Raw genomic sequence first — 11,382 nt, 5'->3', positions numbered from 1 at the left:
CCCTGCCTCCATTTTCAGCCAAAATTTCTACAATTGAATTTAAATATGAATAAAAAAATGTAACTAGAAACCTATTAAACGTATTTAACTTACGACGAATGGCAGGAATCAAAATTATTTTGTGCTTGAGGCACGACCTCCGGTTCCACAAATTCATTCTGCATTTATGAAACACTTGCGTTTGTAAGCAAATTGTCAACGACGTTCGCAAAACTCTTATTTATGCAAGCTTGCTGCAATCTTATTTACAAAACGCTTGCCATTATGTTTATTGGGTAGCTTTGAAGTATTATGTAAATACTATATACATATGTATGTATAAACTTAGTCTGTATGTATACGAGTATGTACTAGGGTTTCTAGTAGTCCGTCTGGCTGTTATACAGCAAATGGAGGAAACCACTACATGAGTTTAAGGGATTCTAGTATCTTTCATTAACGATATTTATCTTAGAACAATTCGAGGATCCAGTTTCATTATGGTAGCGTATTTTAAGGAGTACTTTAGGAGGGTATCGATATCTTAGGTATAAAAACATAAGGAGCACATTATTAAAGTTTGTATATGCTGCATTATTGTTCGATTGGAGACTGGTCAAGTAAGTTATATTTATAGGAATATCGATAAATATGTTCTGAGCAAGTTAGAAATGGATTGGAGAGGTATTGGTGAACGCCTTGCATCTTTATTGAATTTTGAGGTATTCAATAACAGTAGAATTCAGATAAAGTACGAGTATTAATCGTCTCTGGCCGATAACTAATATCACTTAGCTAAATGGTTTTCTAAACAATTGATTGTTGAACATTTTCTCTCAGGACTTCAAAACTACTCTTACTACTGCGACCAAAAAATAAAAAAAGTCACGTACAAATTTTTTAGGACTAATATGTATAGATAATGCGTTATAAATTAACTTTAAACATTCTTACCCAATAACCATACACACTCATTTTCTTTAGCGTTACTTTATGAACGAAACATTCTACCGCAATGACAGTGAGGCACCAATTTTTCTCACAATTGGTGGAGAACTGGCGATCTCACCGCGTTGGGTGACCAAGGGATCTTGGATTAAATTTGCCGAACATTTTGGAGCCATGTGTTTTCATTTGGAACATCGCTTCTACGGTAAAAGTCAACCGAAAAGGTGAGAAAATATGGTTATATGGGTTTGTTAGGAAGTGAAGGAGTTGAGAGACCGATTGTCATAGTACGTTGAATCGAGAAAAAGCCTAGAATTAAAAATAAAGATCTGGATGTTAGTAATTGAGATAAATAAATGTCTAACTATTCTCTTTGATGACAAAATAAATCTTAAACTAAGTTAAAGTTAACTAACTAAGGCCTACTAAGTGTGTGATTTTCCTCCGCTACAAATTTCTGAAGAAATCTGTTATTGATTTTGGTCCATTTTCTTTCTGTTGCAGCGATCTCTCATACGAAAATTTAAAATTTCTTACCTCGCAGCAAGCTTTAGCCGATGTGGCCCATTTCATACGAAGTATGAATGTAAAATACAATTTCAATAATAAGCAAAAATGGATTGTCTTTGGTGGATCTTATCCCGGTGCGTTGGCGGCTTGGGCGCGCCAAAAATATCCACATTTAATATATGGGGCCATCAGTTCGAGTGCACCGCTTTTGGCAAAGGTGGATTTCTTTGGTACAAAGAGAAAAATATATATTTTCGAAACCATTCTAAAATTTCTTTTTGTCTTAGAGTACCTTCAAGTTGTCAAAACCTCACTGACAACTCATTCTGATAACTGCTTGAAGGCTTTCGGAAGAGCCTTTGCTGAGTTAGAAACACTCATACGCCAACCCATTGGCCAACGAAATGTAAATGAGAAATTTAAGTAATTTTTATATTTTGAATGCCTATTTATGCACATTATAAAAATTAAATGTTCTTTAGTATCTGCACCCCAATTGAAGAATCGGTTACGAAGCCACTGGATATGTCGAACTTCTTTCAAAAATTAGCCGATAATATTGCATTTGTGGTGCAATTTAATAAAGTCAATCGACCCGAAGCTTATTATACCATCGGCGAAGTGAGTAATAAAATGTTAAGTATACATACTTTTTAATGATTTTTTTGGTAAAAGGTCTGCAATGTTATGGTCAATGACACCATTGGACCTCCTTTTGAACGGTTGGGTATTGTAAACGGTATGGTTTTGGAGAATTTGAAGGAAAAATGCTTAGATTACAAATACGACAATATGTTGACTGAAATGAGGAATATTTCTTTGCTCGCCAAAGTAGCTAACGGTACACGGCAATGGACCTATCAGACCTGTAATGAGTTCGGCTTCTATCAAACGTCGAACGATAAGAATGACACATTCGGTGATAGATTCAAGGTGGACTTTTTTATTAAGCAGTGCATGGATATTTTTTCAGAAAGGTGCGTGGGTAACAAAAATTTAGATTTTAATTACCGTTACTTCTCAATTAAATTATTTTTTTAATATTTGTTGTAGCATGGACGCAAAGTATTTGGAGAAAGTTGTTTCGCAGACAAATGAATTCTATGGTGGACTTAGCCCCAAGTCCACGAATGTCCTTTACGTACACGGCTCAATAGATCCTTGGCATGCGCTCGGTTTGACAGCATCGAATAACCCAAACACACCGACCGTTTTTATTAAAGGTATGTCCTTGTTTTATCCGTGGAGATAATATAGTATTTCCTATATACATATGTATATTTTATCTAAATAGGTACAGCACATTGCGCCGAAATGTATGATGCTGCTAAATCTGATCCACCTCAACTTACCGAGGCACGTAATAAAATATTGGATTATCTTGCACAATTATTAACGGATTCCGAGATGTAAAGTGTATAAAAAGGCCGCATACTTGCTTTCTTAAATAAAGTACACAAAATGTATTTTTTATATAAAAGATTTCATATATATGTATGTATGTAAAAGTATGTACATAAACTAAACAAAAAAATTAACGCTTTTTTAATTTTTGATTACCGGCATGGATCTGATGAGTTTTGCTGCTTGTTCAGCACAAATATCTGAAGAAATTGGTATTATCTGGTATTTTTTGTGTTTTCCCATTGATGGAAAGGACGTCTATTTATTGCAAAACACGTTAGTTTCCTTATTATAATTTCGCTCTGGATCGATTCAAACCTACAAAGTGTATCATAATTCTGTAAGCGTTATCTCGTCGAATTATATCCAGTCACTTGATGTAGCATATATTTCGAGTTTTACTCAAAGAAAGTTTTATTTCCAAAAACGTAAACATTTTATTTGATATTTGAATGCAAATCGCAAAAGCAATCATATTCAGTTCGACAGGTATTATAATCTAATCTCGAATAATGACAGGTCTCACAGTCTTCCATGAGGGATTAACTCAAATCTTGTTTTTGTTATATTAGCTAAAATAATACCTACACTTTCATAATCGATCCGAGTATCCTCAGCAATTTTTTAAAGATTATTTCTTTCAAATGTTGGCCAAGGCTACATCTCAGATTGTCCATCCGTTGAGTTCAATTTTCGATAATTCGTTGGAGCAATTCGACTGGCTCTAAGGTCTGAATCGAAACGGGACTGTCCGCATATACTTAGGACTATACATATCCCCACAGGAAAATGTATAACGATGTGATATTACACGTGGCCCCAAACCTTGAATTATCTCCTCATTGAACTAGAAATAGACCTCATCGCTGAACAAAATTTGGCTCGAAAACGACGGATTTTTTTGGAACCTTTCAAAAGTCCATAGAGCGGAGCGATATCGCTAGGGAAGATCGGGTGGCTTCAGTTCTTACACAAGCTGTATTTTGTAAGCTTTCAATTTAAGATATCTACGTAAAATGCGCCAAGTCGTTCCATATCTCTGTCCAAGTTGCTGTGAACGGCGCCGAATCGACTCTGCACGGTCTTCTGTACACTCTCAGCTACGGCTGCTATATTTTCTTCACTGTGGCGTGGTCTATTCTTTCGAATATTATGCAACAATGAATGATGGGTCTCAAGATGGGATGTTGCGCATAGCACACCCAGTAGGCCAATTATGTTGACCATAAGTTGAGCGAAGCGTGCGATACACATCATTTACAGAATATAATTTTATTACGAAAATTGACGATTTGTAAACGCTGCTCTGGCCACAGTATATACTGAGGTTCTGGCGTAAGTCTTTCGATGATGAAATGCCAAACAATACAGCTTGAACGACTCACGCGTGTTCTTTCAAAAAAAGATTATTGAAAAAAGTATCTCTATTTGGATCACCCGTTACAATATATTACTTGTTGACCTCCTGATGCATAAAACTACACGGTTTAATCTTGCAATAGCTAACTTAAAAAAGATGAGTGAGAAATTTCTACTTTAACTTAGACGCACAATAATGAAAATATTAAATTTAGGGTCTCGCATTTCAAAATCCTATTATACTTACATATATTTGTATTCGAACAGGATTTAAAATTTCCGTCCGTATTGAAATTTAAATTTACTATGTCATGTAACTATCACATTATTTCTAACAAGTTTCTATAATTCTTCAAGTTAAGTTACTGTACTAATTCTCCTCAAAACCTTTCCTATCAGCCCTTGCTCTGCCCGAATACTTCATTTAACGCTTTAAATATTTCTGAAAAAGACGTCTTATCGCTTAAATAAGTTAAAACCATATTTCAATTACGTACCGGATATGATACTCTCGTACTTCCTGAAAAAATATTGCCAGATATATTTGGCAAGCATATTTAATTCCTCTCTCTTAAAAAAATTGTATTTTCTTTAATTTGGAAACAGTTATTTACCAATATAACCCCTTTGCTTGAAAGTGGTTTTAGATAATCCATTGAAAAGTAAAGATAAAACAAAGCTAATAGTAACACCTAAATTCTTTGAAGTTATTATCGCAGACCCAAATAACTTTTTCGACTTTTCCATTAATTTGTTATTCTCACCATGGATTTCGTAAAAGGAAATCTACGTTAACAAATTTGCTAGAATTTGTAACCATGTATCTCGCGAGGAGTGTAATCGTTGAGTTATTATAAAATTATAAAAATGGCGCATCAATTATCCAACAAATGCGAAATTTTTACACTAACCTCTGAAGATTAGGTCTAACCACAGGACAATTATGCTGTCTCCCTCTCGTAGAAATGATATGAACATCTAGTGGTGTTCATACTTATAGATTGACAGTTATTGCAATTTGAGTTTTACGCTTAACAGCCGTTAGCAGAAATATTAGTTGAAATGTTTTTTTTTTTTATTTTAATGACAAAAATAATTAATAAATATGTTAACATGGGAGCTAAATATGAAATCTATCTAATGAAATACAAACATACTAGCTAATTTCATTTCAAAAAAATCGTTGAACATCAGATGGAAATGAACGGCTTAGTCAACGTTCTTCGATCGAAAAATTCAAAATTCATTTTGTTTTGTGTACACAACAAAGACATGCACACATTTTACCATTCCTTCTTGGCTTTAGCCATCCGTTCATGCATTCGCTTCCAATACCATTGCACGGAATCGTTAGCGATTATATGTGTGTCGATTAGTTTCTTCGTGTTAATATACACCCACACGCTTACATCCCAAAGCAGAGCAAGCACACGGAAGAGGAATCTTTCCACTTGTTCGCGATCTGGTAAACTGGGTGCAGGCACATTCTGCGTCGAGCTGGTGGTTTGATGCTCTCGCTTGGCATTATCGGCGTAGAAGCGAACGGCGGTGAATGTGAAGGGAGCAATTGCGTTGAATTTGATGAAATCGCTTTGCGCGCGTACGTTCTCTGCAAAAAAGGAAATCGAAAGTAAAAATTGTGAAATGCACACACAAACAAACATACGTTTTAAATTGTCTATAATTACGGTGAACTAATTGCATGCGGGAACACACGACTTACCGGTGAAACCATTTTGTATGAGTGCGTTTGTAAGAACCAAATTTCTATGCTGATCCAGACTCGCCACCACACTTGGGCCACTAATTCTTGCTGCAGTTGCACTCACAAGTGTTGGTGTTATTCGCATCGATTTTGAAAGTAACATTTCGCTTTTTGATTTTGTTATTTATTTGTACCGAAGAAAATGGCAAATTGTCACTATTTTGCGTTGGAAAACCGCGAAATCAATGGAAGAATATTTTATATTTACAAATGTCGCAGCCGGTTGGAATTGCGTTTGTTTCGTGTTGATGAGATCACTAGCAGACTGATTCAATTCGCACTTGTATACGCTTCGCTTGTGCAGCTTTTTGTCTTTGCCTACTCGCTGAGTGGTTTGGTTGGAACTTTTGTGCGTTTGTGTGTTGTTTTTGTTTTTTTTTTTTTGTGAGGAAATAAGCTTTTGACAATTTCGCAATTTGTTTGCTTTCTGTCGTAAACTTTTCTTCTAGCTTTTGACAGTTATGTTTTCACTTATTTAATTCAAAATTCAAAGGTTTCTTGATTCAATTATTGTGTGTTTTTGGAGACAATTTTGGAAAATGTGTTTACAGTTACTAAAATAAATGTTCGTCTTTTGGAAGGGAACCCCTTCCGTTAGACAGCATGGTGTTGTTGGCGTTTACAGTTTACAGACATTTGAGTTAACGGAACTAAATACTTTATGCCGACAAGATTTACTTTAGACCCCAAACTTTAAATGATTGATAAGGGATTTATTATATACACTTTTGAATTTCAAAAAATCAATTTATTGTTTTATCATACATACATATTAATACCGAATGTAAATACATGTATGTATATCAGATATTTTGTGAAAATTTGAAGTTGATCTAGAAAATAGTTTCGAAGATAAGAGCGATGTTTGCAGAGATGGTGAACAAAGTTTCACCGAAATGGCTAGACCGATTGACTTGATTTTTTGTATGTGACTCGCTGAGATATATTGTCAGGAAATAATTAAGTAATAAGACTTTCGATTTATTAGCCACTTTGAGTGTACATTTTTTCACAAAAAATTGACTTTTTTACGAACTGGCCATTTTATCAAAATTTTGACTAATCCTTCGATCAGTAGCTGTATTAATAGCAATAATATTAGAGGTATTGTTTTCAATAGCCTTTTTTTGACAGATCACGCGTGAGTTGTGCCAAGCTGTCATGTTATTTTTCTTCAATATACTTAGTTTGGCATTTTATGATGGGAAAAAAATTATTGAGTCGATTCGGCGCCGTGTGCAACAACTCCGACTGACGTATGGAACTACTTGGGGCATTTCAAGGTAAGATTTTTAATTGAAGGCGTACAAAATACAGCTTGTGCAAGAACTGAAGCCGCTAGACCTTCCTAAGCGACATCGCTTCCCTCTATGGGCTCTTGAAAAGATCCGACGAATTCAATTCAAATTTTGTTCAGCGATGAGGTCTATTTCTGGGTCAATGGGTATATAAAATAAGCAAAATTGCAGAATTTGGGACGGAAAGCAACCACAGTTGCCATTTCATGAGAAAAAACATCGGTTTGGTATGGTTTGTGAGCCAGTGGAATCATCGATCCATATTTCTTCTATCACACTGATAATCGACTATTTCGTGCCTGAAATTAATTCTAGGAGACCATTCTTATGTAAGTGGCTTGACTTCTTCATATGGCGCATGCAGGCGTCCTTGCATGAATCATCCTGTCACCTCAAGTATTAATTTGATGTTTAAAGCTTTTGGAAGAATTCCTGTACAGTTACGCACCTTTCACTATTTTGGCCATGAATTTGTTAGCATTGCTCAGATTTAAATAAAAAGTGCTTATATTCCACTCCCTTGGAGAAAATTTAAAAATTCTAAATTAGTTTTTTATCGCATAATTTATTTTTTAGTTTAATATATTATATAATATTTTGTACATTAAAACTAAAGTTACAAAATAAAAATAGTTTTTTCACTAACGTAAAAAAATATGTACTAATTAAATATGATTATTATTAGTAGCAGTAGCAAGAAGACTGAAATTAATTCATTACTGAAAAATGTCATGTCAGAGTTATTACTTTTCGACAGCATTACTGCGCTTAAAAATTGCAAATTAAAAACAAAAGCTTTCGTTCGGAAAATATTAATATTCGACACATTTCACACGTTGATGGAACATAAGATAAATATAATAGAATGCAAAAAGTTTTTTTTTATTTCAGACACACTACCTAATAATTGTTCATGTAAATTTGTTTTTGTCCTTTTTCTTTTATAAAAATCGTGCTGTTATACATTATTAATTAATTGTGGATGTAAAAAAAAATATTCTTAGTATTATTTATATATGATTGTAACTAAATATTATGCGTTTCAGTAGTATACTTATTTTTTACTGCTTTTAGTCAATAAATATTATAATTTTCTCGCATTACACTCTTTAATTTGACCAGAGTAGCTTATTGTCAACTCCAGAGGAGTAATAATTAGATTTTGCAACATTTTTTCCTACTTACATAACTATACACAAGCTACAAATTTCCAATTGCATTCTCAAGTAGCTTTATACATAATAATACTAACATAAACGGTATATATTTTTATATTTGTGCATATGCCGCAAGCTTCAGTGATCTTGAAATTTTACAAAAGCAAAACTACTTGCTGCAAAATTATCGCTCTGACGCATACTTATATATACACAAATGCTTGAGTGTAGTACCTACATCTTAGGTATGCGTGGTGGCATGGGAATGTTTGGATCAATGATCTATAATGAATACCAGCAATACACCAGTGAAATGCACTGCTCAAAAACATACGTGCTTACATATTTATATTTTAGGGATAAGCAAATGTTGAGTGGAAAAGATTAACTTAAATGCAAACATATCAACTAATTTTAATGTAATTTTAGAAAAGCCCACAATCTCTGAGATTGTTCTTAATGATAACATCGGTGACGGCATCGAAAACAAAGCGCACATTGTTTGTGTCCGTTGCACATGTGAGATGCGTGTAAATCTCTTTCTGGTCTTTTCGTTTGTTGAGACTCTCGAATTTTATGCGTATATAGTTGGTAGCGTCCTCATAAGTGTTGGGACCTGAAATTAAGATTATAATAATTTATAAATATGTTTTATTATACTGTGCTGTATTGTTATGGTATTATTAACTAAACACTCACCTGTATATTCCGGAAAGCAGATTGTGAGTGGAGATCTTTTGATTTTTTCTTCGAATAAATCCTTCTTATTCAAGAACAATATTATTGATGTTTCCACAAACCATTTGGAATTGCATATTGAGTCGAATAATTTGAGCGATTCAATCATACGATTCATTTCTTCGTCTTCGGCAAGTACCAGATCGTATCCTGTTTGGAAAAATTCGAGATTAAAGTCAAAACTAGTCAATATAGCATAAGGCATTGTAAATAAATCAAGAAAAATACCCTTCACAGCTGCGTTTCGTTAGCAACTGTATGCATAAATAGCTCTAAAAACGTAACTAACTAACGGTTTGTATCCAACATAAAACGTTTTGCAAGTTTTTTCTAGCCAATTTGTTTGATTTACACAACGAGACGAATTAAGGTCACTTAATAATCTTGAATTTGATCGGACTGCTTGAATGGCAGATATTGAGTTCCATTCTGAAAACTTTATTCGGAAATTGTCATTTTGCTTTGGGCAATAATCTATTGATTTGGATGTCTTGGACCAAGTATTCTCTGGTCTACCAAAAAAAAAACATCCGTTGGAATGCATCCTAAAGTGACAAGGTGAAACATCCCTCTACAGGGTTTGGGACCTGCCACGTAAAAACATGCCCCCAGTGAAAAGAACAAAACAGCGTTGGATGAGAGACTACCATTTTGGTGACGACACCTCTTGCCAACAGGTGCTACTTTGGACCGAGTAGACAATTGAGAAGTAAAGTCCTCTCTCGACGAACAAAGACCAAATTATACTGCTATATGGTGCAGAGGCCTGGATGATGACAACATCTGATGAGTCGGCGTTAAAAGTTTTCGAGAGATAGGTTCTGCGGAAGATTTTTCAGTAGGGATGGCTCAGTCTAAGACAAGCTAGAAGTACTTATTAAATGTTACTTCTGCAGAACTTTAAATGGCATTTATATCGGATAAGTGGATAACTAACTCCCGGAAGAGACCCTCTGTTCATATTTATAAATATAATATATATGGACTTCTTTTTGACTTACCCGACAATGCGACACAAAATATGATCGCCGTTACACCTTCGAAGCAATGAATCCATTTCTTGCGCTCCGAACGCTGACCGCCAACATCAAACATTCTGTAAAACAAATCAAATATAGAATGTAACAAATAAAAAAAAGAAGGATAAATTGACTCACTTGAAATGCATTCCTTTACATGAGAATTGTGTCTCCACAATGCCTGTGGTCTTGACTCGTGTGCGCAATACATCCTCCAGTGTTGGTATGTAATTTGGCTTTGATATTTCATCCAACAGGTTCAGATAGTATGCAGCCGAATCGTTTAGTTGGTATTCACGTGAACGCGAAAACGACTGTTGCACACCCGCATCGGCCCAAAGTTTCTTCATGAGTAGCACGATTTCTGGCAGCAGTATACCCTCTTCCGCTGTTGAAGCATATGTAAAGAATTGACGTGCGATTTCCGTTTTCGAGGGATCCGCAAAATCGATCTTCAAGTGACCCATAGCACGTATGATGGCCATCATACTCTGTATGGTGTTGCTGTAGACAACGCGACGATATTGTTCGCATTCTTCTTGTGAGTAGCCCTTGTCGTGGATAATCTTCATCTGTTTAACAATGGTGGATTTGCCAGATTCGCCGGCGCCTAGAATGAAGGGAATTGTAAAATTAAATATTATATAAATTTAGATTGGTTGAGAGAATTTGCGAAAATTGAAAAAAAATAAATCTTACAAGTTACTTATTTTTTTATTATTTAGAATGAATTTTATCTGCATATTTTTTATACTTGGGGTACTCACAACCCGTCGTAAAGCATCGTAAAATCATAAAATTATACATTTTTACACTTGTTTAAAAAAATTGTTGTTGGATTACATACAAAAATTAGTTTACACATTTACAATTCTCAATTCTATGTTTTCGAATCGTTATAACTTATAACTTTATGAGACTTGTGAAACCCGTAACTAATTTTATGATCTGATTAAAAAGAATTTTAGCAGACCAAATACGACCAAAATTTTGGTTAAGCTGACATTGTAATAAGGATTAGATAAGATGTCATCGAGGTCATCCAATGGTAGGCCCAGGAAACATAAGGATAGAGGGAGTCGGTGAAGGTGTTAATGGCCTCACTGTGAATAGCGGTCAGTGCATGTCTGAAGTTCTTTGCGTCCGACGTCTATTTGGCATATTGTTTTATATCGTCGACGTAGTTGAGGTAGGACCTCTTGATG

General features: G+C 34.7%; 3 protein-coding genes across 3 annotated transcripts; 1 reads left to right on the top strand and 2 right to left on the bottom strand.

Moving 5' to 3' along the window:
* Nucleotides 1-963: 963 nt before the first annotated feature.
* On the top strand, nt 964-2,975 carry LOC105233423 (putative serine protease F56F10.1; the record flags this gene model as incomplete). The annotated part of the gene is given in 7 exon segments (XM_049462275.1): nt 964-1,151; nt 1,432-1,667; nt 1,725-1,860; nt 1,920-2,058; nt 2,113-2,414; nt 2,491-2,660; nt 2,732-2,975. Coding segments are annotated over 7 exon segments (1,290 nt in total), but the record flags the coding sequence as incomplete, so codon positions are not given.
* Nucleotides 2,976-5,227: 2,252 nt separating this feature from the next.
* Nucleotides 5,228-6,354, bottom strand: LOC105233424 (uncharacterized). Its single transcript, XM_011215512.3, has 2 exons — nt 5,924-6,354; nt 5,228-5,809 (listed from the first exon to the last, which is right to left on the bottom strand). Exons 1-2 carry the CDS (start codon nt 6,066-6,068, stop codon nt 5,484-5,486), a joined length of 471 nt encoding a protein of 156 aa, XP_011213814.2. The 5' UTR covers nt 6,069-6,354; the 3' UTR covers nt 5,228-5,483.
* Nucleotides 6,355-7,808: 1,454 nt separating this feature from the next.
* Nucleotides 7,809-10,787, bottom strand: LOC105233425 (G protein alpha i subunit; the record flags this gene model as incomplete). The annotated part of the gene is given in 4 exon segments (XM_049462274.1): nt 7,809-9,036; nt 9,120-9,308; nt 10,160-10,254; nt 10,316-10,787. Coding segments are annotated over 4 exon segments (947 nt in total), but the record flags the coding sequence as incomplete, so codon positions are not given.
* Between the last annotated feature and the right edge of the window lie 595 nt (nt 10,788-11,382).

Source organism: Bactrocera dorsalis, unplaced genomic scaffold (genome assembly GCF_023373825.1).
Source record: "Bactrocera dorsalis isolate Fly_Bdor unplaced genomic scaffold, ASM2337382v1 BdCtg417, whole genome shotgun sequence".
NCBI lineage: Eukaryota > Metazoa > Arthropoda > Insecta > Diptera > Tephritidae > Bactrocera > Bactrocera dorsalis.
Note: the sequence above shows the minus strand (reverse complement) of the source record. Positions and strands in the feature narration are given on the sequence as shown.

Bases quoted from the DNA above. Each gene is read 5' to 3' on its own strand.
- LOC105233424 (XM_011215512.3), bottom strand. From the start codon at position 6,068: ATGTTACTTTCAAAATCGATGCGAATAACACCAACACTTGTGAGTGCA. The intron at 5,810-5,923 runs GTAAGTCGTGTG...CCTTTTTTGCAG, and splicing joins CATACAAAATGGTTTCACCG to AGAACGTACGCGCGCAAAGC.